Source organism: Leptonychotes weddellii, chromosome X (assembly GCF_054177405.1).
Source record: "Leptonychotes weddellii isolate Sample4059 chromosome X, ASM5417740v2, whole genome shotgun sequence".
Lineage (NCBI taxonomy): Eukaryota > Metazoa > Chordata > Mammalia > Carnivora > Phocidae > Leptonychotes > Leptonychotes weddellii.
The window spans coordinates 72,132,678-72,157,097 of NC_138385.1; the positions used below are offsets into that span (position 1 = coordinate 72,132,678).

The following is a 24,420-nucleotide window of genomic DNA, read 5'->3' on the forward strand; positions in this document are numbered from 1 at the left end:
AGAAAAATAGGCAATGGACACAAAAACCAACACATAAAAGGTGAAAAACATGTGAGCAAGTGTTCATCTCCAGAAATCAGAAAATGCAAGTTTAAATGAGATACCACCACCTACCCATCAGATTGGCAAACAAGAAAGTTGAGTAATCCAAGTCTTTTGGGGATGTGAGTAAAGAAAAACACTCATGCCCTGCTGGAAGGGGAATCATTCATGACATCAGGTATGCAAATGCACTACAATCCAGCAAGCTCACTCTTGGGACACAGATGCCAAAGAAACCTTTCCACAGGTAATGTTCTAAAATGGTACCGTTTACAGTATCAGGAACTGGGGTCAACCTAAGTCTATGTCACTAGGGAGTGAAAACATAAAATATGATGGATGCTTATACTAGAACAATAAGCAGCAATTACATATGGCATATAAAAAGCAACATGAGTTTAACTTTAAAGGTGTTTAGTAAAAAGCGTTGCTTCTGGTAATGCTGGAATAACCGTTCTACAGGAGCTTTCAGTTACAGATAAAATATAAGTCAACTATCAGAAAGCCTAGGGCACCTGGGTGGCTCAGTCGTTAAGCATCTGCCTTTGGCTCAGGTCATGATCCCAGGGTCCTGGGATCGAGTCCCGCATCGGGCTCCCTGCTCAGCAGGAAGCCTGCTTCTCCCTGTCCTACTCCCCCTGCTTGTGTTCCCTCTCTCGCTATCTCTCTCTGTCAAATAAATACTTTAAAAAAAAAAAAAAAACAACCTATCAGAAAGCCTAGGGAGAAACCAAATCAGGCTATAACCAGAGACATTAACCCTTAAGAAAAGGGAATGGCACTGGATGAGTAACCCCCTTTTACTAGGATTTTCACCTGAGAGCAGGCCTTAATTGGTGCCTGGTTGGCTAGAACGCAAAAGGAAATGAGCAATCTCACCAGCTTAAAGAATCAGAGAACACACTTTGAAGCTATCACAAGAACTAGAAGTGAGGGGAGAAATCCCAGGGAGGAGAGAGTGAAAGAAAGAGAACACCAAATTCTGCAATTAAACTCTGCCTAAATCTCTTGTTGACTGCTGAACTATGCATGAACACGGCAGATGTCCAGCAGCCTAAAAGAACTAAAGAGAGATTTCAGCCACTGTCAGCTACAGGGGTGTCCACATTTAGAGTGTGCCTTGAGCAAAATTAACCGGTTTATGTAAAACAAAAACATCAATCTTCAGAAAAATATAACAAAGTCACTCTACAATGTATTATTCATGACAGCCAGGATAAAATTACCAGACTTATAAACAATCAGGAAGATTCTACTCACATTCAAAAGAAAAGGGAATTAATGAAAATAAACCATGAAATTAGATGAAATTTATAAATAATTTTAAGGCAGCCATTTTAACAATTCACGGATAGTAAGAAAAAGAGAATCATAATGAGTGAATGGGTAAGAAATTAGAGCATGGAAAGAAACCAAAAAATTCTAAAACTGAAAAATATCTGATATTTAAAAAATAAATCACTGGATAGACTGAATAGCAGATTGGAGACTTAAAAATAAAAGCCATCCAAAGATAAATGAGGCAATAACAGTCTACCATACATGTAACTGGAGTCCAAGAAGAAGGGAGAGAGAATGGGGCAGAAAAGATATAACGGCTGAGAGCTTTCCAGAACTGATGAAAGATAACAAATCCCATATCCAAAAGACTAAGAAAACCACAGAAGAAAAAAAAACAATCCCTGGGCACTTCACAGTCAAATTCTTAAAAACCAAATGGAAAGAGAACTTTGAAAACAGCCAGAGAAAAACAACAAAATACAAAGGATACAACAAGAATGACAGCCAAATTAAATATAATGGACTAGACATTCCAAACAAAAAAGACATGTCCAGAAAAGATTTAGAAAAGAGCCAAAAATATACCCTAAGAGATGCACTTTACATATAAACACACAAGAAGGCTGAAATAAAAGGATGAAAAAGATACCATGCAAACAACTAAGCATTAGAAAGCTGAAGTGACCAGATTCAGATCAGATTAAGTAGGCTTCAAGGCAAAGATTATTACCAGAGATGAAAAAAAAACAACAAAAAAAAATTTCACAATGATAAAGAACATCAGGACATAACAATAACATAACAATAAAAGAGCTTCAAAATACATGAAAAGATTGACAAAATTAACAATGGTAAAATACTATTAATTAATCTACATAATTTTTTCCAATTTCACCAACTCTCCCAACTAATGTCTTTTTTCTGGTCCAGAATATAATCCAAGAACCCATACTATGTTCAGGTAGCATGTCTCTTTATTCTCCTCCAATCTGGGACAGATCCTCACTTTTTTATTTTCAGTACTTCAACACTTATAAAAAGTACTGGTTAGTTACTTTGAAAAACGTCCCTTGGAAATTAGTTAAGTACCACCTTGCGGGGAGATACTCATCATTCCTCAATTCATTCATTAACTGAAATACTACATAACAAAAAAGTGTCCCCTTTCTTCCATTTATTTGCCATTTATATTCACAATTTGTATTATCACAATTCATTTATAAATGAATATAAATAAATTCAAGTATAAATATACAAATTCATTTATATTCATTTACTTATAGAATTTATATAGAATTATTCCTTTCAGTATGAGCTAAAACATTTTATTCTGTATATTTCATTATTATAATTGGTTTCTAAACTTGTGTCAGATTTGCTGATTAGAGACCCCATCCCCTCAAAAGTTGACTCCTGTGTTTTTTCCACATGCCCTCATCATTTTTTGAGTACTTCCTTACTTTGTGGCACCACAAAATGTTCTAGAGCTCATCTTGTAATTTCCTTGCCTAAGCCCTGGAATCACCCACTTCTCCCCAAGAATCCCTGGTTCCTTTTATATTTAAGAATAGTATTTAGAAACAAAGATCTGGGTGCTAATGTATTCACTATTGCAGGGATGGGTCATTGCCTCCAGGCCCTCCCAGCAAATAGAGCTAGAAAACATATTTCTGTGTATACACACACACCTGTATTTCTATCCAACTACCCATAACCATAAATAACCATATATTCATATTGATACCTCCAATTACAATCCAACACTAGTTCAGTCTTGCCTTTACTTTCCTTATTTTTAAGTTCTGACAGTGAAAAACCTGGCTCTCATTATCCACAATACGTTTACTTATTTGCTTATTCCTAATATTCACATAAAGTAGTTACAGAATTCCTAATCCATACCACTGTGAGAAAGTAATTGTAGTGCGGGATTTGTTTACAGTTCTTGTCTCCAGCTTTAGACTATAGTCAAAATACTATTCTCTAAAGTTACTTAGGTTAGTTCTTTTCATATCCACCCCTTCACTATACTTATGTTATTCATTAGTTAAGTTCATTTGTTACCATCTGCATTCTATTTCGGGCTAACTCACAACCTTGTTGGTCTCAATTATTCAACTAATTTTGGGGTATGAGGAACATTATCAGGTTCTAAGAGTTAGAGCTATATAAAGTATATACTCAAGAAAATCCACTTCTTTTCATCCCTATTACCCCATTCACAACAACCCCCAGTAGGTAACCAACCTCATTTGTTTCTGGTTTATCCATTCAGGATTACTTTGGCACATGTGTATTTTCTTTCACAAAGGGCTGTATATTATACTCTTTTACAGTCTGCATTTTTTTCCACTTAGCAGTACATTCTGCAAATCAATCCACGTAGTGATCCACACAGTTCTTCCTCATACTTTGCTACATGCAACTCTGCTACCTGAATGTCCCATAGTTTATACGACCATTCTCCTATGAATGGGCATTTAAGTTGTTTCCAGTATTTTGTAATTGCAAACAATGCTCCAATTGATATCCTTGTGCCTATATATTTTCATAGTTTTGGAGGTATACTTTCAAGGTAGATTTCTAGATGTGGGGCTGATGAGTCAAAGGGTAAGTGCATATATAGCTTTGTTAGATTACTGTCAAATTCTGATCCAGATGGGTTGTACCAGTTTGTATTATCACAATACATGAGAGTGCCTGTTTCCCCATAGCCACTTATTATTTTTGCCAATCTGATATGTGAGAATTGTATTTCAGTGTTGCTTTAATTTGCATTTTGAGTGAATCTGACCACTTTTCCATATGTTTAATGGCCCTGTTACATATTTTCTGTGAAATGTCTATTCATGTCTTTTTCCCCATTTTTCTATTGGCTTTTCATTCCTTTGTCCCTCAAATTTCAAGTTTGTTATATTAGGAGTATTAGCCCTTTGTCCATGGCATATGCTGCAAAGATTCTCTCCTGGTTTCATAGGTATCCTTTGAATTTATGCTATTTTTTTCTGTCATGCAGAAATTATTTTTATATTGTTCAAACTAACTAGCTCAAAATTCAGAGAATGAAAAGAATGACCACAGTTAAAAAGCCTTTTCCTAAATCAAGGTTGAAGAGGAGTTCATGTTCGCTTCTAGTACTTGTACAATATTTTTTACATTTCACGCTAATTCATTTCTAGTTTATTCTTTTGAATAGCTTGAGACATGGGTCTAATTTTATCCTTTTCCAAATGGCTACCCAGCTGTCCTAAAACCATGTATGAATAATCCACCTTAACCCCAGGAATTTAAGATATTACCTTTATCAAACACTTGATTGCTCTATATACCTGGATCTATTCCTGTTCTTTCTATGATATTCCACTGGTCTGTCTACTCACATGCCAGACCACACTTCGAATTATATAGGTGTTATTGTGTCTCTACTTCGTAGAGTTAGTATAACCTGTACAATTTCCCCCCATTGTTATCCTGGTTATTCTAGCGTGTTACCAACTTATCTAAGTCCTTAAAAAGTTTGTTAGTAGTTTTTACTGATGTTTGTGCTCCATTTATAATATAAAGTAACTTAGGGAAAATCAGTATCTTTATATTGCTGAGTCACAGTATCTCTTTTAAGTTTATTGCCAAGTAATTACTGGTACTCAAATGGGTATGTTTTAACATTATGCTCTCTGATTATTGTTGTTGAAGGTTAATTTCTATATGGTAATCTGTGCTTCTAATTGATTTTTCTTCTCTGACTGCACTGGCTAATACCTATAGTACAATGATGAGGAGTAATAGAGATAGTGGGAATCTCTGCTTTGCTCCTAACTTTTGTGAAAATGTCTCTAGTGTTTCCCCTAAGTAAGATACTAATGCATATGAATCTTACCATGATAAAATCTCGGGACTAAAGTACATGAATCTTACCATGATAAAAAAGTAACCCTCAATTCCTATGTCCAACTTGGACGAGCTTTTTATTAGGAATGGGCGCTGAATTTGTCAAAGGTTTCTCTTCAGCACCTATGGTGGTAACAATCTGATTTTACCTTTAGTTCTATTATTATGATGCCTGATACTAATGGATTTCCTAATACTCAATCTTGCATTCCTGGAAAGAATACCACTTGGTATATTATTTGCTCAATGAGGTAAGGATTTTGTTTGCTAAATTTTTATTTAGTACTTTTACACAAATATTCATTACTGATACTGGTCCGTATATTGCGTCCTTTTTATACTATTTTTATCAGGTACACTTGCTTCAAATGGGGAAATGGGTAAAAACAGTATTATGGTTCCTCAAAAAATTAAACATAGAATTATCATAAAGATCCAGTAATTTCACTTCTAGTTACATATCAAAAAGAATTAAAAGCAGGGATTCAAACAGATACTTGCATACTCGTGTTCAAAGCTGCATTATCAATAGCCAAAAGGTGGAAGCCACACAAGTGTCCACCAATAGATGAATGGATAAACAAAATGTAGTGTGTATATACAACAATGAAATATTATTAAGCCTTAAAGAAGAGTTAAGCTTTCATACATTCTATAACACATACAAACCTTAAAGACATTATGCTAAATGAAATATACCAGGCACAAAAAGACAAATACTATATGATTCCACTTACATGAAGTAGTTAAACTCATAGAGACAGAAAGTAGAATAGTAATTGCCAGGGGCTGGGTGGAGGGAGAAATGAGAACTTATTATTGAATGGGTACAGAGATTCAGTCTGGGATAATGAAAAAGTTCTGGAGATGAATGGTAGTGACGGCTGCACAATGTGAATGTACATAATGACATGGTACACTTAAAAATGGCTAAAATAGTAAAATTTATGTCACATATATTTTACAAAAGAAGCTATGAAAGCACTATGGTCTGTACTTAAATTTTTAGAATCAGGGATTTTGTTTCCATTATATTTTTAAAATATGCCTTTTATAAAAAAAAAAAAAAGGAGGAGGAGGAAAAGGGAAAGGGAAAGGAAGGGAGGGAGAAGTTTTTCATTTCCAATGCTCTGGAACAATCTATAAAGTATTAGAATTATCAGGTCTTTAAAGGCTTGGTAGAATTCCCCTGTAAAACCATCTGGCCATGGTGCTTTCTGTAGGGCATTACTTAATTTTCCCTATTTCTTTTACAGAAATTGACCTTTTATAATTTTCTAATGAGGTCAGTTTTGCTAATCTGTATTTCCCTGGGAAGAAGTCCGTTTCATTAAATTTTCAAATTCATTTACACAGAGGTCTGCTTAGTAGTCTTGTATTATAGTTCTAATTTCTTCTGTTTTCATGGTTACCTTATTTTGTGTATGTGCTTTCTCTTTTATTCCCTTGATCAAGTTACCTAGCAGATTATCTATTTTAATTTTTTCAGAGAACTAAGGTTTTGACCTATTAATGAGGTCTACGGTTTTGCTTTCCTTCTCATAAAATTAATTTCTTTAAAAAAAAAAATCTTTCTTCCTTCCTCACAGTACTGTTAGTTTTCCTTACACTGATTTTTGTTTTGGTAACAGATTTCCTTGCATTGCATCATCCCTGAATTCATGAAATAAACCCTACATATTCATGGCATACTTACTGCATCTTTAAATACCAACTGGAATTTCTCTTTCTTCAGAATTTTTGGATTTCTATAATACACATAAAGTGAAACCAATCTACAGTGTTTTGGAAATAAACTAATGCTGGATAGCTAGAAGGTTAAATATGAAACTAACAATTCTTATAAACAGTGTTACTCATGACAATATTATTTTAACTAACCCTCAAGGAAAAAACAGTTAAATTAGTTACACTACACCTATGCAAAGGGATATAATACAGCTCTACATGTACTGATATGGAATGATTTCCAAAATATCATACTAACTTAAAGAAACAATTTAAGCAAGGTCAAGTGATAACACACATAATTAGCTAATGTTTCAATAAAATAAAGAAAAATGAGTATACATGCAAACACATAAATGGATTTGCTTATACATACATGGATTTCTCTGGAAAGATATGAAATGGGGAGGAAAGGGGAATAGGTTGGGGAGAGGAATAGGTTGTTACAGAAAAGGAGTAAGGAGGATACTTCACCGTGTATTCTTTCAAGCACTTTCATTTTGGGTTATTTATTAAAAAATAAGTAATGCTTTAATAACAAAATTAAGGGGAAAATTCTGTATCTTTCATCTTTAAAGGCTAATTAAAAATTTAGATGACAAATTGTTCAAGTTATTTCATTAAATTCAAGGAAAAGGCCAATTACTACTACTACTACTACTAATATTAGAAAAAAGTGGTTCTAGGGGCGCCTGGGTGGCTCAGCTGGTTAAGCGACTGCCTTCGGCTCAGGTCATGATCCTGGAGTCCCAGGATCAAGTCCCGCATCGGGCTCCCTGCTCGGCAGGGAGTCTGCTTCTCCCTCTGCCCCTCCCCCCTCTCATGTGCTCTCTCTCATTCTCTCTCTCTGAAATAAATAAATAAAATCTTTAAAAAAAAAAGAAAGAAAGAAAAAAGTGGTTCTACAGTCTCAGCTAATAAAATGGGAGAAGTAAATTAAATAACTGATAGAGGACTTCCCTCCAAGATGGCCGGAAAGTAGGAAGAAAATACATAACTATCAAATCATCGTAAGTGCCCCATATATCAACCTGAAGACTGGCAGGACAAATACCACAACTAAAGGTACGTCTGTACAGATGAGGTAACACTGAAGAAGGCAGAAAGTGTGAAGATGTGGTTTAGGGGAGAAACAGATATTGGCTGCTGCAGAGTGGGGAGAGCTGTGGTCAGAAAGAAGGGTGAGAGAGTGAAAGGGGCACATGGGAATGCACAAGGAAAACATTTCCCATTGCCACTGGCTTGGAAAATGAGAGGAGCTGAATTTCATGAGATCTTGCAACCAGAGGGGCTTAAACCCGAAGTTTAAAGTATCAGTGGACTGGGCTGGGCTCCGGGAGAGAGTCCAGAGGTATAGGGGCTGCTCTTAGAGAAAAGTCAGGCAAACAACCCAGAGACACACAGCATGGAAACAATGATCTGAAGAGTGCCTGTGGCAAACAATGGGGAGATCAGCTCTTCTCAGAGCATGCCTATGAGAGGCAGCATTCAAGCAGAGACCTCTCTGGAAACAAAGCAGCTGGCTGGCACCATTTCACTCTCCCACCACTCAGCATAAAAACAAAGCCACTATCAGGAACCAGTGCAACTCCGACACTGGCTGCCTAAATTACTTACACTAAGCCCCACCCCCCCAACTCTGGTGGAACTGCCCCTTTTCAGTCATGCTTACCTCAGTCCCAGGGGCATGGGCCCCTCCCCCAGAAGACCAGCACAAACCCCTGCCCACACCACGTGTCCCGACCAGGAAGTTCTGTAGGGCCTCAGTTCCAGCGGAGGTGACGACAGGTCTCATTTCACAAGCAGACCAGAGCACAACTAGTTAAAACTTGCCAAATTCAGGCCAGGGACCAAAACTGCCTAGGACAGGCAAAGAGAAGCTCCGCAGATGACTTGCCTGAAGGATAGAGCACCCAGAACACAACAGCAGAGTGCATGCAGCCAGAGACACTCCCTGAAGCGCCAGGCTCTGGACACTACATGACCTCTTCTTCATAAAGCCATTACTTTCAGGAGTAGGAGACATAACTGCCTTTTCTAATACAGAGAAGAAGGCAGGACTTAGACAAAATCAGAAGACACAGGAATTTATCCCAAATGAAAGAACAAGATAAGGACATGGCCAGAGATCTAGGCAGAACAGATATAAGTAACAGAACTAATGGAGAACTTAAATCAATGATCATAAAGATACTCAATGGACTTGAGAAAAGAACGGAAGTTATCAGTGAGACCCTTACCACAGAAATAAAAGAGTTACAAAAGAATCAGAGATGAAAAGTACAATAAGTGAGATTAGAAACATGCTTGATGCAACTAAACAGCAGGCTGGAAGAAGCAAAGGAGTGAACTAATGTCTGAGAAGACAAAGTAAAGGAAAGCAATGAAGCTGAACGAAAGAGAGAAAGAAGAATTACACAAAACGAGAATAGACTTAGGGAACTCAGTTACTCCATCAAACATAGTAACATGTATCTTACAGGAATCCCACACGAAGAGAGAGAAAAGAGGGCAGAAAACTTATTTGAAGAAATAATAGTTGAAAACTTCCCTAATCTGGGGAAGGAAACAGATCAAGGAGGCACAGAGAAGTCCCACCAAAATCAACAAAAGCAGACCCACACCAAAAAACATAATTAAACTGGCAAAGTGTAGTAATAAGGAAAAATATTTAAAAGCAGCAAGACAAAAGAAGACAGTTACTTATAATAGAAAACCCATAAGGCTATCAGCTCATTTTTCAGCAGAAAAGTTTCCAAGTCAGAAAGGATTCGCAGGATATATTCAAAGCGCTGAGTGGGAGAAACTGCAGCCAAGAATACTCTATCCAGCAAGGCTAACATTCAGAATAGAAGGAGAGATAAAGAGTTTCACAGACAAACAAAAACTAAAGGAGTTTGTGACCACTAAGCCAGCCCTGCAAAAAATACTAAATGGGGACTCTGTGAGTGGAAGAGAAACACCAAAAGTGACAGTATGAAGGTAGGAAACCCAAAAGCAGTAAAAATGAATATTTCTATTAAAAAATCAGCCAAGGAACACACAAAATAAAAGGATGTAAAATGACAACATATACCTAAAACATGGGGAGGATAGGAGTAAAGAACGGGTTCAAACTTAAACAACCATCAACTTAATATACACTGCTATAAGTAGATGATGTTATATACAAACCTAGTGGTAACTACAAATCAAAGAATAATAATAGATATGCAAAGAATAAAGAGAAAGAAATCCAAGTAAGTCACTAAAGAAAACCAGCAAGCCATGAAAGAATGATAAGGATCAGAGAAAATCTCCAGAAACAACCACAAGTAATAAAATGGCAATAAATACATATCAATAATTACTTTGAATGAAAATGGAATAAACGGTCCAATCAAAAGACAAAGGGTAACAGAATGGATTAAAAAAAAAAAAGAACAAGATCTGTCTATATGCTGCCTACAAGAAATTCGTTTTAGACCTAAAGACACAGGCAGATTGAAAGTGAAGGGACAGAAAAACATTTATCACGCAAATGGTTGTCAAAAGAAAGCCTGAGTAGCAATACTTATACGGAACAAATTAGACTTTAAAACAAAGACTGTAGTAAGAGGCAAAGATAGACACTTTATAATAATAAAGGGAACAATCCAAAAAGAAGATACAATTGTAAAAATTTATGCACCCAACATGGGAGCACGCAAATAGGTAACACAAAAACAGAAAGGAACTAATCCATAATAATACAATAATAGTAGGGAACTTTAACACCCCACTTACATCAATGAACAGATCATCTGAACAGAAAATGAAGGAGGAAACGATGGACAAGATGGATTTAACAGATATATTCCGAGCCTTCCATCCTGAAACAGCAGAATACACATTCTTTTCAAATGCACGTGGGGTATTTTCCAGAACAGGTTACGTATTAGGCCACAAAACAGGACTCAACAAATTGAAGAAGATCAAAATCATACCATGCCCCTTTTCTGACCACAACGCTATGAAACTAGAAGTCAACCACAGGAAAAAATCCGCAAAGACCACCAATATACGGAGGTTAAATAACATGATACTAAATAATGAATGGGTCAACCAGGAAATCAAAGAAATAAAAAAAAAATATGGAAGCAAATGAAAATAAAACAAAAAAGTCCAAAACCTTTGGGATGCAGCAAAAGTGGGTTCTAAGAGGGAAGTATATAGCAATACAGGCCTACTTCAAGAAGCAAGAAAAGTCTCAAACAACCTAACCTTACACTTAAAGGAGCTACATAAATAACATTAATGAAGCCTAAAGCCAGCAGACAGAAGGAAATAATAAATATTAGAGCGGAAATAAATGATATATAAATGAAAAAACAATAGAGATCAATGAAATGAGGAGCTGCTTCTTGGAAAAAATTAATAAAATTGATACACTGCTAGCCAGACTTATCAAAAAGAAAAAAGACCTAAATAAAATCACAAATGAGACAGAGAAATAACAACCAACACCACAGAAATACAAACAATTTTAATATTATTATGAAAAACTATATGCCAACAAACTGGACAACATAGAAGAAATGGATAAATTTCCTAGAAATATATAAATTACCAAAACTAAAACTAAAAATTTACACAAACTGATAACCAGCAAAGAAACAGAATCATAATCAAAAAACTCCCAACAAAGAAAGTCCAGAACCAGAAGAATTCACAGGTGAATTCTACCAAACATTTGAAGAGTTAATACCTATTCTCCTCAAACAATTCCAAAAAAATAGAAAAGGAAGGAAAACTTCCACATTCATTCTATGAGGCCAGCATTACCTAGATACCAAAACCAGATAAAGACACACACAAAAAAGAGAAATACAGGCCATTATCTCTGATGAACATAGTTGCAAAAATCCTCAACAAAATACTAGCAAACCAAATCCAACAACACATTAAAAAAATCATTCACCAAGATCAAGTGGGATTTATTCCTGGGTTGCAAGGGTGGTTCAATATTTGCAAATCAGTCATATATCAATGAACAAGAGAAAACATAAGAACCACAGGATCACTTCAAAAGACACAGAAAAAGCATTTGATAAAGTACAACATCCATTCATGATAAAAACCCTTAAAAAAGCAAGTTTAGAGGGAATACCCCAACATAATAAAGGCCATATATGAAAACACCCACATTTAACATCATCCTAAACGGGGAAAAACTTGAGAGCTTGACTTCTACAATCAGGAATAAGACAGGAATGTCCACTCTCACCACTTTTATTCAACATGGTACTGGAAGTCTTAGTCACAGGAACCAGACAACAAAAATAAATAAAAGGTATCCAAATTGGCAAGGAAGAAGTCAAACTTTCACTATTTGCAGATGACCTGATATAATATACAGAAAACCCAAAGACTCCACCAAAAAACTGCTGGAATTGATAAACAAATTCAGTAAAGTTGTAGGATACTAAATCAATGTACAGAAATCTGTTGCATTTCTATGCAACAACGAAGCAGAAGAAAGAGAAATTGAGGAATCAATCCCATTTACGACTGCACCAAAACCCACAAGATACCTAAGGTATAAACCAAAGAGGTGAAAAACCCGTACTCTGAAAACTATAAACCACTAATGAAAGAAACTGAAGATGACACAAAGAAATGGAAAGACATTCCATGCTTATGTATTGGAAGAACAAAAACTGTTAAAATGCCTGTATTACCCAAAGCAATCCACACAATTAAAGCAATCCCTATCAAAATGCCAGCATTTTTCCTCAGAGGTAGAACAAACAATCCTAAAATTTGCATGGAACCACAAAACACCCTAAATAACCAAAGCAACCTTGAAAAAGAAAAGCAGGAGGCATCACAGTTAGAGACTTCAAGCTATATTACAAAGCTTCAGTAATCAAAACACTACGGTACTGGCACAAAAAATAGACACATAGATCAATAAAACAGAATAGAAAACCCAGAAACGAACCTACAGTTATATGGCCAATTAATCTTCAACAAAGCAGGAAAGAATAGCCAATGGGAAAAAGACTGTCTCTTCAACAAATGGTATTGGGAAAACTGAACAACAACATGCAAAAGAATGAACCTGGACCATTCTCTTTCATTACACACAAAAATAAACTCAAAATGGATTAAAGACCTAAAATGAGATATGAAACCATGAAAGTCCTTGAAGAAAGCACAGGCAGTAATTTCTTTGACATCAGCCACAGCAACTTTTTTCTAGATAGGTCTCCTGAGGCAAGGGAAACAAAAGCAAAAATGAACTATTGGGACTGTATCAAAATAAAAAGCTCTGCACAGCAAAGGAAACAATCATCAAAACTAAAAGGCAACCTATGGAATGGGAGAAGATATTTGCAAAGGACATATCTGATAAAGGGTTAGTATCCAAACTATACAAAGATCTTATACAATAGCCACCCCAAACCCAAATAATCCAATTAAAACAATGTGCAGAAAACATGAATAGACATTTTTCCAATGAAGACATGCAAGTAGCCAACAGACACATGAAAAGATGCTCGACATCACTCATCATCAGGGAAATGCAAATCAAAACTACAGTATCACCTCAAACCTGTCAGAATGGCTAAAACCAGTAACATGAGAAACAACAGGTGTTGGTGAGATGTGGTTAAATGGGAACCTTTTTCTTACACTGGTGGTGGAAATGCAAACTGGTGCAGACACTGTGGAGAACAGTATGGAGGTTCCTCAACAAGTTAAAAATAGAACTACCCTACGATCTAGTAATTGCACTACTGGGTATTTACCCAAGGAATAATACGAATTCAAAGGGATACATGCACCCCTATGTTTATAGCAACATTATCTACAATAGCCAAATTATGGAAACGGCCCAAATGTGCATCAACTGATGAATGAAGATGTGGTATATATATACCAGGGAATATTCAGTCATAAAAGAGAATGAAATCTTGCCATTTGCAACGATGTGGATGGAGCTAGAGAGTATTACGTTAAGTGAAGTAAGTGAGTCAGAAAAAGACAAATACCAGATGATTTCACTCATATGTGGAATTTAAGAAACAAAAGAGCAAAGGGTAAAAAAAGAGAGGCAAACCAAGAAACAGACTTAACTTTAGAGAACAAACTGATGGTTACCATAAGGGAGGTGGGGGGGAATGGGTTAAATAGGTGATGGGGATTAAGGAGTGCACTTGCTGTGATGGGCACTGGGTGATGAATAGGAAGTGTTGAATCACTATATTGTATACCTGAAACTAATATTACACTGTATGCTAACTGGAATTTAAATAAAAACATAAAAAAATAACTGATACAACTTTCCAGGAATAATTCTTAATACATTTACTTGGACATATGACATTATACAGAGGAACAAAATTAACTTTATTTAGAGATGGTATGATAATATACACAGAAACATGAGAATCTAATTTTTAAATCTAGTAAGAACAGGTGTGTGGGAGATGGCATTCCATTAAAATTATCCATACCTAAAGAGAAGTACCGTATCATCCAGCAATCCCACTTGTGGGTGTATTTTCAAAGGAAACAAAACCATATCTCAAAACATATCTCAAAAAACACATCTCGAAGAGGTATCTGTATTCCCATGTTCAATGCAGCTTTACTGATAATAGCCAAGATATGGAAACAATGTTTAAGTATCTGTCAAAAGATGGATCAAGAAAGGGGCATCTGGGTGGCTCAGTTGGTTAAGCGTCTGCCTTTAGGTCAGTTCATGATCTTGGGGGCCTGGGACTGGGCCCCACATCCAGCTCCTAGTGAGAAGTCTGCTTCTCCATCTCCCCTTTCCCCCCACTTGTGCTCTCTCTCGCAAATAAATAAAATCTTAAAAAAAGAAAGATGGGTCAAGAAATTGTGGTATATAAATATAACAGAATAGTATTACAGCCTTAAAAAGGAAGGAAAATCCTGTCATTTGCAATAACATGGATGAATGTGGAGGGCATTATGCTAAGTGAAATAAGACAAAGAAAGACAAATACTGTTTGGTATCATGTATATACAGGATCTTGGGGGGGACGATATATGAGGTGATGGGTATGTTAATAAACGTGATGGGAGAAATCCTTTCACTATATATATATGTATATCAAATCATCACATTGAGCAGTATATCTTACAATTTTATTTGTCAATTACACTTCAATAAAGCTGAAAAATAAAATAACCCCAACCCAGATTTATGATTAAATTTAACTAAAAAATTTTTAAAGAAACAAACAAAAAAACCCTGCACCTCCATCTCTACGATAGGCCTCCTTTTTGTCTTTCGAACATAAACTCAGTACCACAACGCCACTGTAGTTGGTAACACCTCTTTATTAGAATGACCCAGCAACACACAGGCACTCCATCAGCTCCAAATGATTTTTATCACTGGCTCCTTCTCTCCATTCAGGACTCAGCCCAAATAGCTCTTGCTCAGAGAGACCTTCCTTAACCACTCTTGTTAAAAAAGTATTCCCTCACTTTGGTCTTAATTATGGTCTTATTGTTTAATACTGTGACAGTAATGTGGCAACAGGGCCCTCAGGGTTTGTAAAGTGATACTAAATTATTTCTACATTTATTAGCAGGAAGACTTTCTATATAAAGAAACTTTCACTGAACTATTTGGTTACCTAGCAGTAGCCACTAACCATATATGACTACTTAAATTTACATTTTATAATTCCATATTCATAAATAAATATTCATATAAATCAGCTGAAGTATAAAAAGTAACTTTCTACTGCTAGCTAGGGAGCGAGGGAGACATTTTTGCTTTTCTTAAATTTTTACCTGAAAATGAAAACCCTTGTTATAAGTACTGGAATAGAGATTTTTCAATCTTTTCATATGCTTACAGTGTCATCTTCTGCCATCTAATAATTATATACTCTGCTTGCCATAAATTTTGTTCTTCTCGTTTTGTTTAATCTTAACGGGAACTAAAATTTACCAAATGAAAGAATCAATGGAGGGAGGGCCCTGTCCCCACAGTACCTTCACAAGGTTAAAAGATTAACACCAAAAGACAACTTCTCATCAGAAACAATGAAAGCCAGAAGACAATGGAATGTAAATTTTAAAGTGATCAAATGAGATAATAAAATAGAATTCCACCACCAGCAAAAACTCTTATTAAAAATAAAGGTGAAAAGGTGCCTGGGTGGCTCAGTTGGTTAAGTATCTGCCTTCAGCTCAGGTCATGATCCCAGGGTCCTGGTTCAGAGTCCCACATCAGGCTCCCTGCTCTGCAGGGAGCCTGCCTCTGCCTCTCTCTCTCTGTCTCTCATGAATAAATAAATAAAATCTTTTAAAAAATTTAAAAAATAAAAATAAAGGTGAGAATGGGGCACCTGGGTGGCTCAGTGAGTTAAGCACCCAACTCTTGGTTTTGGCTCAGGTCACCATCTCTGGGTCGTGAGATCAAGCCCCACGTCAGCCTCCATGCTAGGCCTGGAGCTTGCTTCAGATTCTCTCTCTCTCCCCCTCTGCCCCTCCCCTCCTCTCTCTCCCCCTCCTCTCAAAAACCTAAATTAAAAAAATAAAAAATAAAAGTGAGAAAACTTCTGCTTCAGCTAGTAACGGACCAGTAATCTCACTAAGAACTAGAAAATTTTAGGGGTAAAAAAACAGAACTTCTCATTTTGAAGGCAGCAGAAAGCTCTGAGGTAATAACAGAAGGAGTGAAGACTCCAAGGAAAGAACAACTTTGGAGAGGGAGGGGATTGGGATTTCTGTAGCTGCTTTCACCCTGAGGCCTTTGCTGATTTGGCAAAAACCAGCAGTTGGCAGGAGGCTAGGATTAGCACTGGCAGGTAAAGACTCTGATCCACAAGGTGATGTAATTCTCACATGCATGTTCTCAAGGTGGATAAAATCCCTAGATTAGTAGGGTATCCAAACTTGAGTGTGCATAAATTCTTATTCAGTGGGCACACATGCATGTGGGGGGGGTGGCTCAGCAGATGAAGTGTCCAGGAATCCGATGTTAATTTTTTCAAGCACCCCATGATAGCCCTGAAACTAAAGAGACCTTACAAAATATATGTACAAACGTTAACAGTATTTTTTTCCCCAAAAAGTGGTTATTAAATTTATGTTTCGGGTAAACTCCGATTACTTAATATTTTACTCTCATACCAACTTATAACTGATTTTCCATCCCACGGCCAAAAATAAATGTCTATGTGTTATACCTTTTATCACACACTTAGCAAAATCTTCCATACACAAAAACAAAATGTTCTAAAATTAAACTGAAAAGGTTTTTTTAAGTATAGCAACCTTAAAAGGATTGAGATCAAGAGGTAACTAATACGCCTTTCAAATGGTGACACATGGAAGGGATAGTTCAATTGTAAGAAAAAGTAAAACTAAAAACAATGCGTTATAACAACTATCTATGAACATTTTGCAAAGAAAGTCATTCCACATCAAGAATAAGAGAAATCTTAAATCATTTAAGGCTGCAGATAGTTCAAGTTTAGAGGCAAAACATATTAAATGAAACTTCCTCATATATAGCAAGTACTGTTTCACTACACAAAATCTTGATCACATTTAATGAGTATAAAATACATGAAGGAGATAATGCCCAGAATCCCATTAAATTTTATGTATGTCTGACTTTACTTACAATGATATGGGTGATCACTTTAATTTAAGTAAGGTAAGTTAAAACACTTACCTGGGTTTCATATAAGTGGGCAATGTGAAATTGAACTGCAAAGATGATGGAAAATAAAAATCAATACCAATATAATAGTGTTTGGGGTAAATTAAGTAAGAATATAAAATGTCAAACATAAGCACAATCTACACTATACAGATTTAACGAGACATAACTTTTATTTCTAATAAAAAAATATACAAGCAAACACACTAAAGAACATGAACATAAGATGCCACATGTATTCACTGTTGCTCACTATCAAATTCTGTCAGTGTAATTATTAAAATTAACATTAAAATCTATAGCAAGTGAGTATATGCCTTACAAAGTTCAAAACTGCATGAAGCAAATATAGAAAACTCCTATAATCTATGCATTTCAAAACATGGTATTTAAAAACTGAGTTCCAAGACAATAAAATAAAGTCAATATATGATAAAAAAAACATATAAAAACCAAAGAAAGCCTCTAATTCCTTATACCACATTTCATAACAACATTTATAAAGAAGTCATAAAGCAGGATGATGCTGGAAATAACATACAGAGGAAATGAATTGTTGCATTTCTCTATCGGTTCTTCAGAATTAAGAAAAAAAAAGTCAAAAATCACTTAGAAGGCAAGAATAGTAAACAGTCCCAAGATAACAAATATGTCTTGAAAATCAAGTAAGAATATATTTTAGCTTTTGTTTGCAGCTCTCCCTGATACCAACACCAAAGCATGAATGATTCAACAAAAGCAACAATGAACCAGGAATCAAAATTGGATTCTAGCTACTTCAATACTATAATTTTCATTCTTCAATGACAACTCTCTTTTTAATGTTCTAACTACCTGGATTTCCCAGCTGGATTTACGCCTTTCAAATTTATATGCAAAAATGTTGATGTGGATCTTTAAAAACAAGGTCCACAGGACTACCGTCAAGTATTCACTGCTGGATGCACCATGAACTAACTCTCTCACTGATTCATTCCTCTAACTCGAAGATTCACCTGGGAGGCTTGTGAAAAATAGAGATTCCTGGGGCACCTGGGTGGCTCAGTCATTATGTGTCTGCTTTGGCTCAGGTCATGATCCCAGGGTCTTGAGATCAAGCCCCATTTCCCCATTTCGGGCTCCTTGCTCAGCGGGAAGCCTGCTTCTCCCTCTCCCACTCCCCCTCCCTGTGCTCCCTCTCTCACTGTCTCTCTCTGTCAGATAAATAAATAAAATCTTAAAAAAAAAAAAAAATAGAGATTCCTGAGATTACGATTCAGTGAGCCTGCAGCTTGGCCTGGAAAGCTGTCTTTTTAAATCAGTTCTGCAAGAGATTCTTATACCTGTTCTAGACTAGCATCTGGGAAGAACAAAACTAAATAACCATAAAGAATAAAACAAAATATATGAACTTTAAAATCCAACATTTTTAGATCAAAAGTAAAACTACATCTCTCCATAAATCGTTAAATATTACATGTTTAACTAATCAGAGACGAGGCAAAATAAAAATATCTTTAGAAGATTACAATCAGCTTTTTGTGAAAAACACATAAAAACAATAGAAGTTCTACATATATAGATACCCCCTCTGCCTACATCTGTTGAGGGCTTTTATTTTCCATTCCCCTTTTCCAACACAGCCCTCCCTTGAGATTGCATTTCCAAATCTTACCTCACTACATCAATGGAAGGACACTGGGTTATAGATTAAGAGAATGAGAAAGAGATGGAAAAATCTATGCTCATTTCCCCTGATCTTCTTACTTCTCTAATAAAGGTGAGAAAGAAGAAAAGAACAGCAACTAGCTAGCATCCTACCACCACCCGAAACTTCCTCCAAGCTCAGTCCCTAGGCCCTCCCTCCATCTAGGGCTTTCCTACGCAATGAATTACTAAATACAGTGTCATCTTTTGTAGTGTGAAAATTATCACATATTTAAATTCTTAGAAGTCCTCTTCAAGAGGAACATAACCATACAACTAAGAAAAAGCTCCACGTGGCTAAGTCTCAATTAAAGTGGAAATTTTTAACAAATACTGCTATAAAAGGTTCTGAAATTAAACTTTATTCAGAAACTATACATTATTTTTAGAATTAAAAGAATTAATTAAATCCAGAGAAAACAATTTTATCGCAAGGGGCCATCATATAATGAAGTCTCACATCACCACGATTCTACTTTTAAAACACCAACTGTAATTAATCCCTCTTAAAAAGCTCTAGAAGCAGTAAGTGTATCTACTTACTTTTAAATTGCATAAATGAATTGTGCCATAAGAGAAATATCTCATATAGATGTTTTTTAAAAGCTTACTTAATCCTTTCTATAATCTTCTGATCTTTGTAGTATCACAAAGTAATATGTAAGATTTCAAAGAATAGTCAAGGTCTGTGGCATACACAAATAGGTGATGACGTTAAAAATTCAAAGAGAAATAAGCTTTGCAAAGATAATAAGAGCCTGGTACTTAAATTGTAATAATGTCTGGCTCAAAGTAGGTAGTCTACATTTGTTAGTGCTCTGTGAGACATTAGCCATTACCGTGGTTATCATGTAATCATGCAGACAGCCTAAAATAAACTACCCAAATCAACTGAACTGTAATGGCCTAATGTCTCTAAATGAAGCATGTTCCCTTCCATCACAGTAACCAGCGTTGTAGCACAGAAAGTCCTGAGTCCAGGCAAACTCCTCAGTCCTGGGCAAAACAGGATATTGGTCACACTCCCTCCTATTTCCTTTCTCAACAACCAACAGAGACATAGTAAACTTGAAGATGTATTCATTACGGTTCAAATCATCCTCTTCACGTTCAACAGGAAGTTTTCTGCCCAATGGTGCTCATTCTACAGATGTAGGTGTTTTCCTCTCAAGCAAGAGCAATGACCTACAACTGAGATTTAACCTCAACAGGGTAGAATAAAATGAGGATTTACCAAAATATTTAGTTTGACATTTATGAAACATCCCTCAGAAGTTATCATTCAAACTGACATATTAGTTATGAGAGTTTGCTTTAAGGTACTAGATATAATCAATCAAATGAAAAGGAGCTGTTTTCTTATTCCTGTATAATTAGGAAAAAGTATAAATTAAGATTTTAATGAAAGTGTATCAATGCGTTAAATTTTGTCTAATCTAACCTCACCTTAGAAACTAAAATACTGCTGCACTTGTTACCTTCCCACCATTTATTCTGCAAATACACTGATCAGTTTCATTTAAAGAAAATAGAAATCTTTTATGTTTTCTCAGGAAATTGCCCCTAGTAGCAGTATGAGATAATTGGTCCAGTTTAGATGATGATTTAATCCACACCATGTCATAATTCATGTAATAGCAAGTTACATCCTAATTTCTATAACCTTTTCATATATTCCATCATTTTCTTAGGCATTTTTAACACTGACGCTATTTTCACTTAACACCATCCTCTAGGGTTAGAGCATGAGTCACTTAGAGCAAAATACTTTCTCAAACCTAGAATCCTTTGACCTTAAATTTTCATTAAGAATGATTCAACTTTTTATACATATTTCTCAAGAAAGAAAGTTTTAAAGAAATCCAGCTTGAACCCAATGAATATCCTTAAAACTTTTATTGGCTACTATTAGACTAAGTATGCCAACACTTACTTATTGATAAACACATCATAAACCAATCTGCTTTTGGAAAGAAACATACACAGAAGCAGAAAATAACTGTCTGAAAAAAAAAAAACACTGTAGCAGAACATATTTCTCACATTCTTTAATTAATTGAAAAATGTCACTTCAAACTTTATATATGATATGTAAAAGTAGAATAAAAAAATTCAAAGAATGTTTTCATAATTATCAATAATTTTAATACCACACAGCAGGAATCAGTGAGCTATCACTTAAAAATCTTTGCATACACATTTTTCCTAAAAGACTGGCAAACCCTGCTTATAATCCCCCAAGTCATCTACAATATAATTACTGCACAAATAATCAATCTTGTTCATTAGTGCAGACAATTTTAATTCAACAACCCAGTTCACTGGCGTATCTATTTTAGACACAGGCTGTTCACAATAACTGGTCTCACATGTTCCATTTGTACAAGTAGCCATGGCAACCAATACAGTTAGATCCAACAATTCCAAAAGAAAAATTACACAGGACTTTCACTATCATCATCATCATCATCATCATCATTACTACTATTATTTGCCATGAGGTGATCTGAATACACGTAGAAAACTATTACTTAAAAATACTTACTTTCAGCATTGGACAAAGTGCAGGGATTGCAGTCAACCAAAGCTAACTGAAAATGCTGCAAGAAAAGAATGAGAAAATCAGTGCACTAAATTCAGTCATATAAATGTGTCTTAATTTTCAGGTACGTAAAGTCGAACATAATCATGAAACTATGCTATGCAAATAAAACATACTAGACAACCAACTAGAATTACTTTGTACATTTATTGCTGATAACAGGCTGTTGGGTTACTTTCTTGAGACAGTTGAGAATGGAGAATTAACTTAATCAAGTTATCCTATGTATAATTTTGTTTATATGAAAAAAGCTTCAGAAAAAGTCTTCAAGGGACGCCTGGGTGGCTCAGTCGGTTGAGCGTCTGCCTTCGGCTCAGGTCATGATCCCAGGGTCCTGGGATCGAGTCCCACATCGGGCTCCTTGCTTGGTAGAGAGCCTGCTTCTCCCTCTACCTGCTCTGCCTGCTGCTCCCCCTGCTTGTGCTCTCTCTGAAAAAAAATTAATAAAATCTTAAAAAAAAAAAAAAGAAAAAGTCTTCAAGTAAATAGTATCAGTTATAGAGCAGTTTAAATAGTTTAATCATGGGGCGCCTGGGTGGCTCAGTTGGTTAAGCGTCTGCCTTCGGCTCAGGTCACGATCCCAGGGTCCTGGGATCGAGCCCCGCACCGGGCTCCCTGATCCGCGGGAAGCCTGCTTCTCCCTCTCCCACTCCCCCGACTTGTGCTCCCTCTCTCGCTGTGTCTCTCTCTGTCAAATAAATAAATAAAATCTTTAAAAAAAAAATTTAAAAAATAGTTTAATCATTATTTTAAAAACAAAGGAAAAGTTCAATGGTATTAATGTAAGAATACCACTGCTTATCTCAAATGAGACATGAACTTTAGAAACAAATGAAATACTATGACAATAAAGGGTAAAACTATCTGCCCTTACTGATTCTTCAATAATCATTGTATTTGGTGCCTTCTTTTTTTTTAAGATTTTATTTATTTGTGAGAGAGAGAGAGAGAAAACAAGCTGGGGGAGGGAGAGGGAGAAGGAGAAGCAAACTCCCTGCTGAGCAGGGAGCCCGACACAGGGCTTGATCATGACCGGAGCTGAAGGCAGATGCTTAACCAACTAAGCCACCTAGGTGCCCCTGTATTTGGTGCCTTTTAAAACTATGAAATACTACCAAGAATGCATCAAATAGCCTGTGTTGAAGTTCATCTATGAAATATAATTATCTTTTTAAAATGCATGTACTATTATATGTGTAGGCAATATTCAACCACTAATAGTTTACAATATCCATGTATAATAACATTGTTATCATCCTGCCTGAAAAATACATGTTAAAATTCAATGGATAACACTAATTTCTAAGAACACAAATCACGATCAAGAACACTGGGTAGGGGCGCCTGGGTGGCTCAGATGGTTGGGCGTCTGCCTTCGGCTCAGGTCATGATCCCAGGATCCTGGGATCGAGCCCCGCATCGGGCTCCTGGCTCAGCGGGGAGCCTGCTTCTCCCTCTGCCTCTCTCCCTGCTCGTGCTCTCTCTCTCTCTCTCTGCATCTCTGTGTCTCAAATGAATAAATAAAATCTTTAAAAAAAAAAAAAAAAGAACACTGGGTAACATTTGACATCCATCTACTTTATCAACATTAAACCTGGTATATAAACTAAGAAGAAAACAAGTACTAGAGTTGGCATAAAATCCTTAGTATAAAAAAAGTAAATCTCTCTGAACTCTTCTAAAAAATATTTCCATATATGTACATTTAGATTTTCTGAGTCCCTACAAGATTTTATCATTAAAAGTAATCAATAGCCAAAGTATAAACCCTTTTTTAAAAATTGACAATAAGCTCGTTCCTATCCACAATTCAAATACCTAAATAGTTGTATTTTTTATAACTACTGGACAAACTGAAAATTGACATGCATAATGACAAACAGATATAAACTCAAGAAGACTTTATCAAGAGAAATAATCATTAGCAAGCTTTCAGTACTATATATTTCAATACAGAATGAACAAAGCTGCACTTGGTCAACTAGAACCCTCAATTAACAAAAATAAACTAATGTCAGCTACCCAGTGTTACAGTGAAAGAAAGATTAGAAGGCATCGTTTGGCATGAACATGGTAGCCATCATATTCCTTCATGAATGTCGGTAATGCACAAGCATAATGAGGCAAGCCTACATTTGCAATATTCTTTAAAATGTAAGGGCTGTAATATTCTGAATGGGCAAACCACTCACAAAATGACTATGACCGTTAAATATTAAATATTTAATCCATTCAACAAATATTTGTCAAGTATCTATAATGCCCTTAAGACAATGCAGGCACTAGGAATACAACCGTCAATGAAACAAAAGTGAAAGTTACTTGTCACGGCTGACTAAGTGGAAAAAAAAAAAAATCCAACATCTGAACACTTTAAGAACTGGAACTGCTTTTATTAAAAGGAAACAAAACGAAACAACAAAGAACTGCCTTTATTCTCCCCTGGCCTTCTAAGCAGACTGGATGTATACACTCAAACGTCCCTTTAGTGTGCTACCACAGCAACAGAAACCAG

The 24,420-nt window shown here is 35.9% G+C and overlaps 1 protein-coding gene across 10 annotated transcripts in view; it reads right to left on the bottom strand.

Annotated features, from left to right (window-relative positions):
* KDM6A (lysine demethylase 6A) overlaps positions 1–24,420 on the bottom strand; it is a 199,156-nt gene that overhangs the window by 66,163 nt on the left and 108,573 nt on the right. For all 10 annotated transcript variants that reach the window (XM_081808961.1, XM_081808960.1, XM_081808966.1 and 7 more), the window contains 2 exons: positions 21,849–21,903; positions 17,630–17,664 (listed from right to left, as the gene is read on the bottom strand). In XM_081808961.1, the coding sequence (XP_081665087.1) occupies positions 17,630–17,664; positions 21,849–21,903 (90 nt within the window). The remainder of the gene's footprint in view (positions 1–17,629; positions 17,665–21,848; positions 21,904–24,420) is intronic.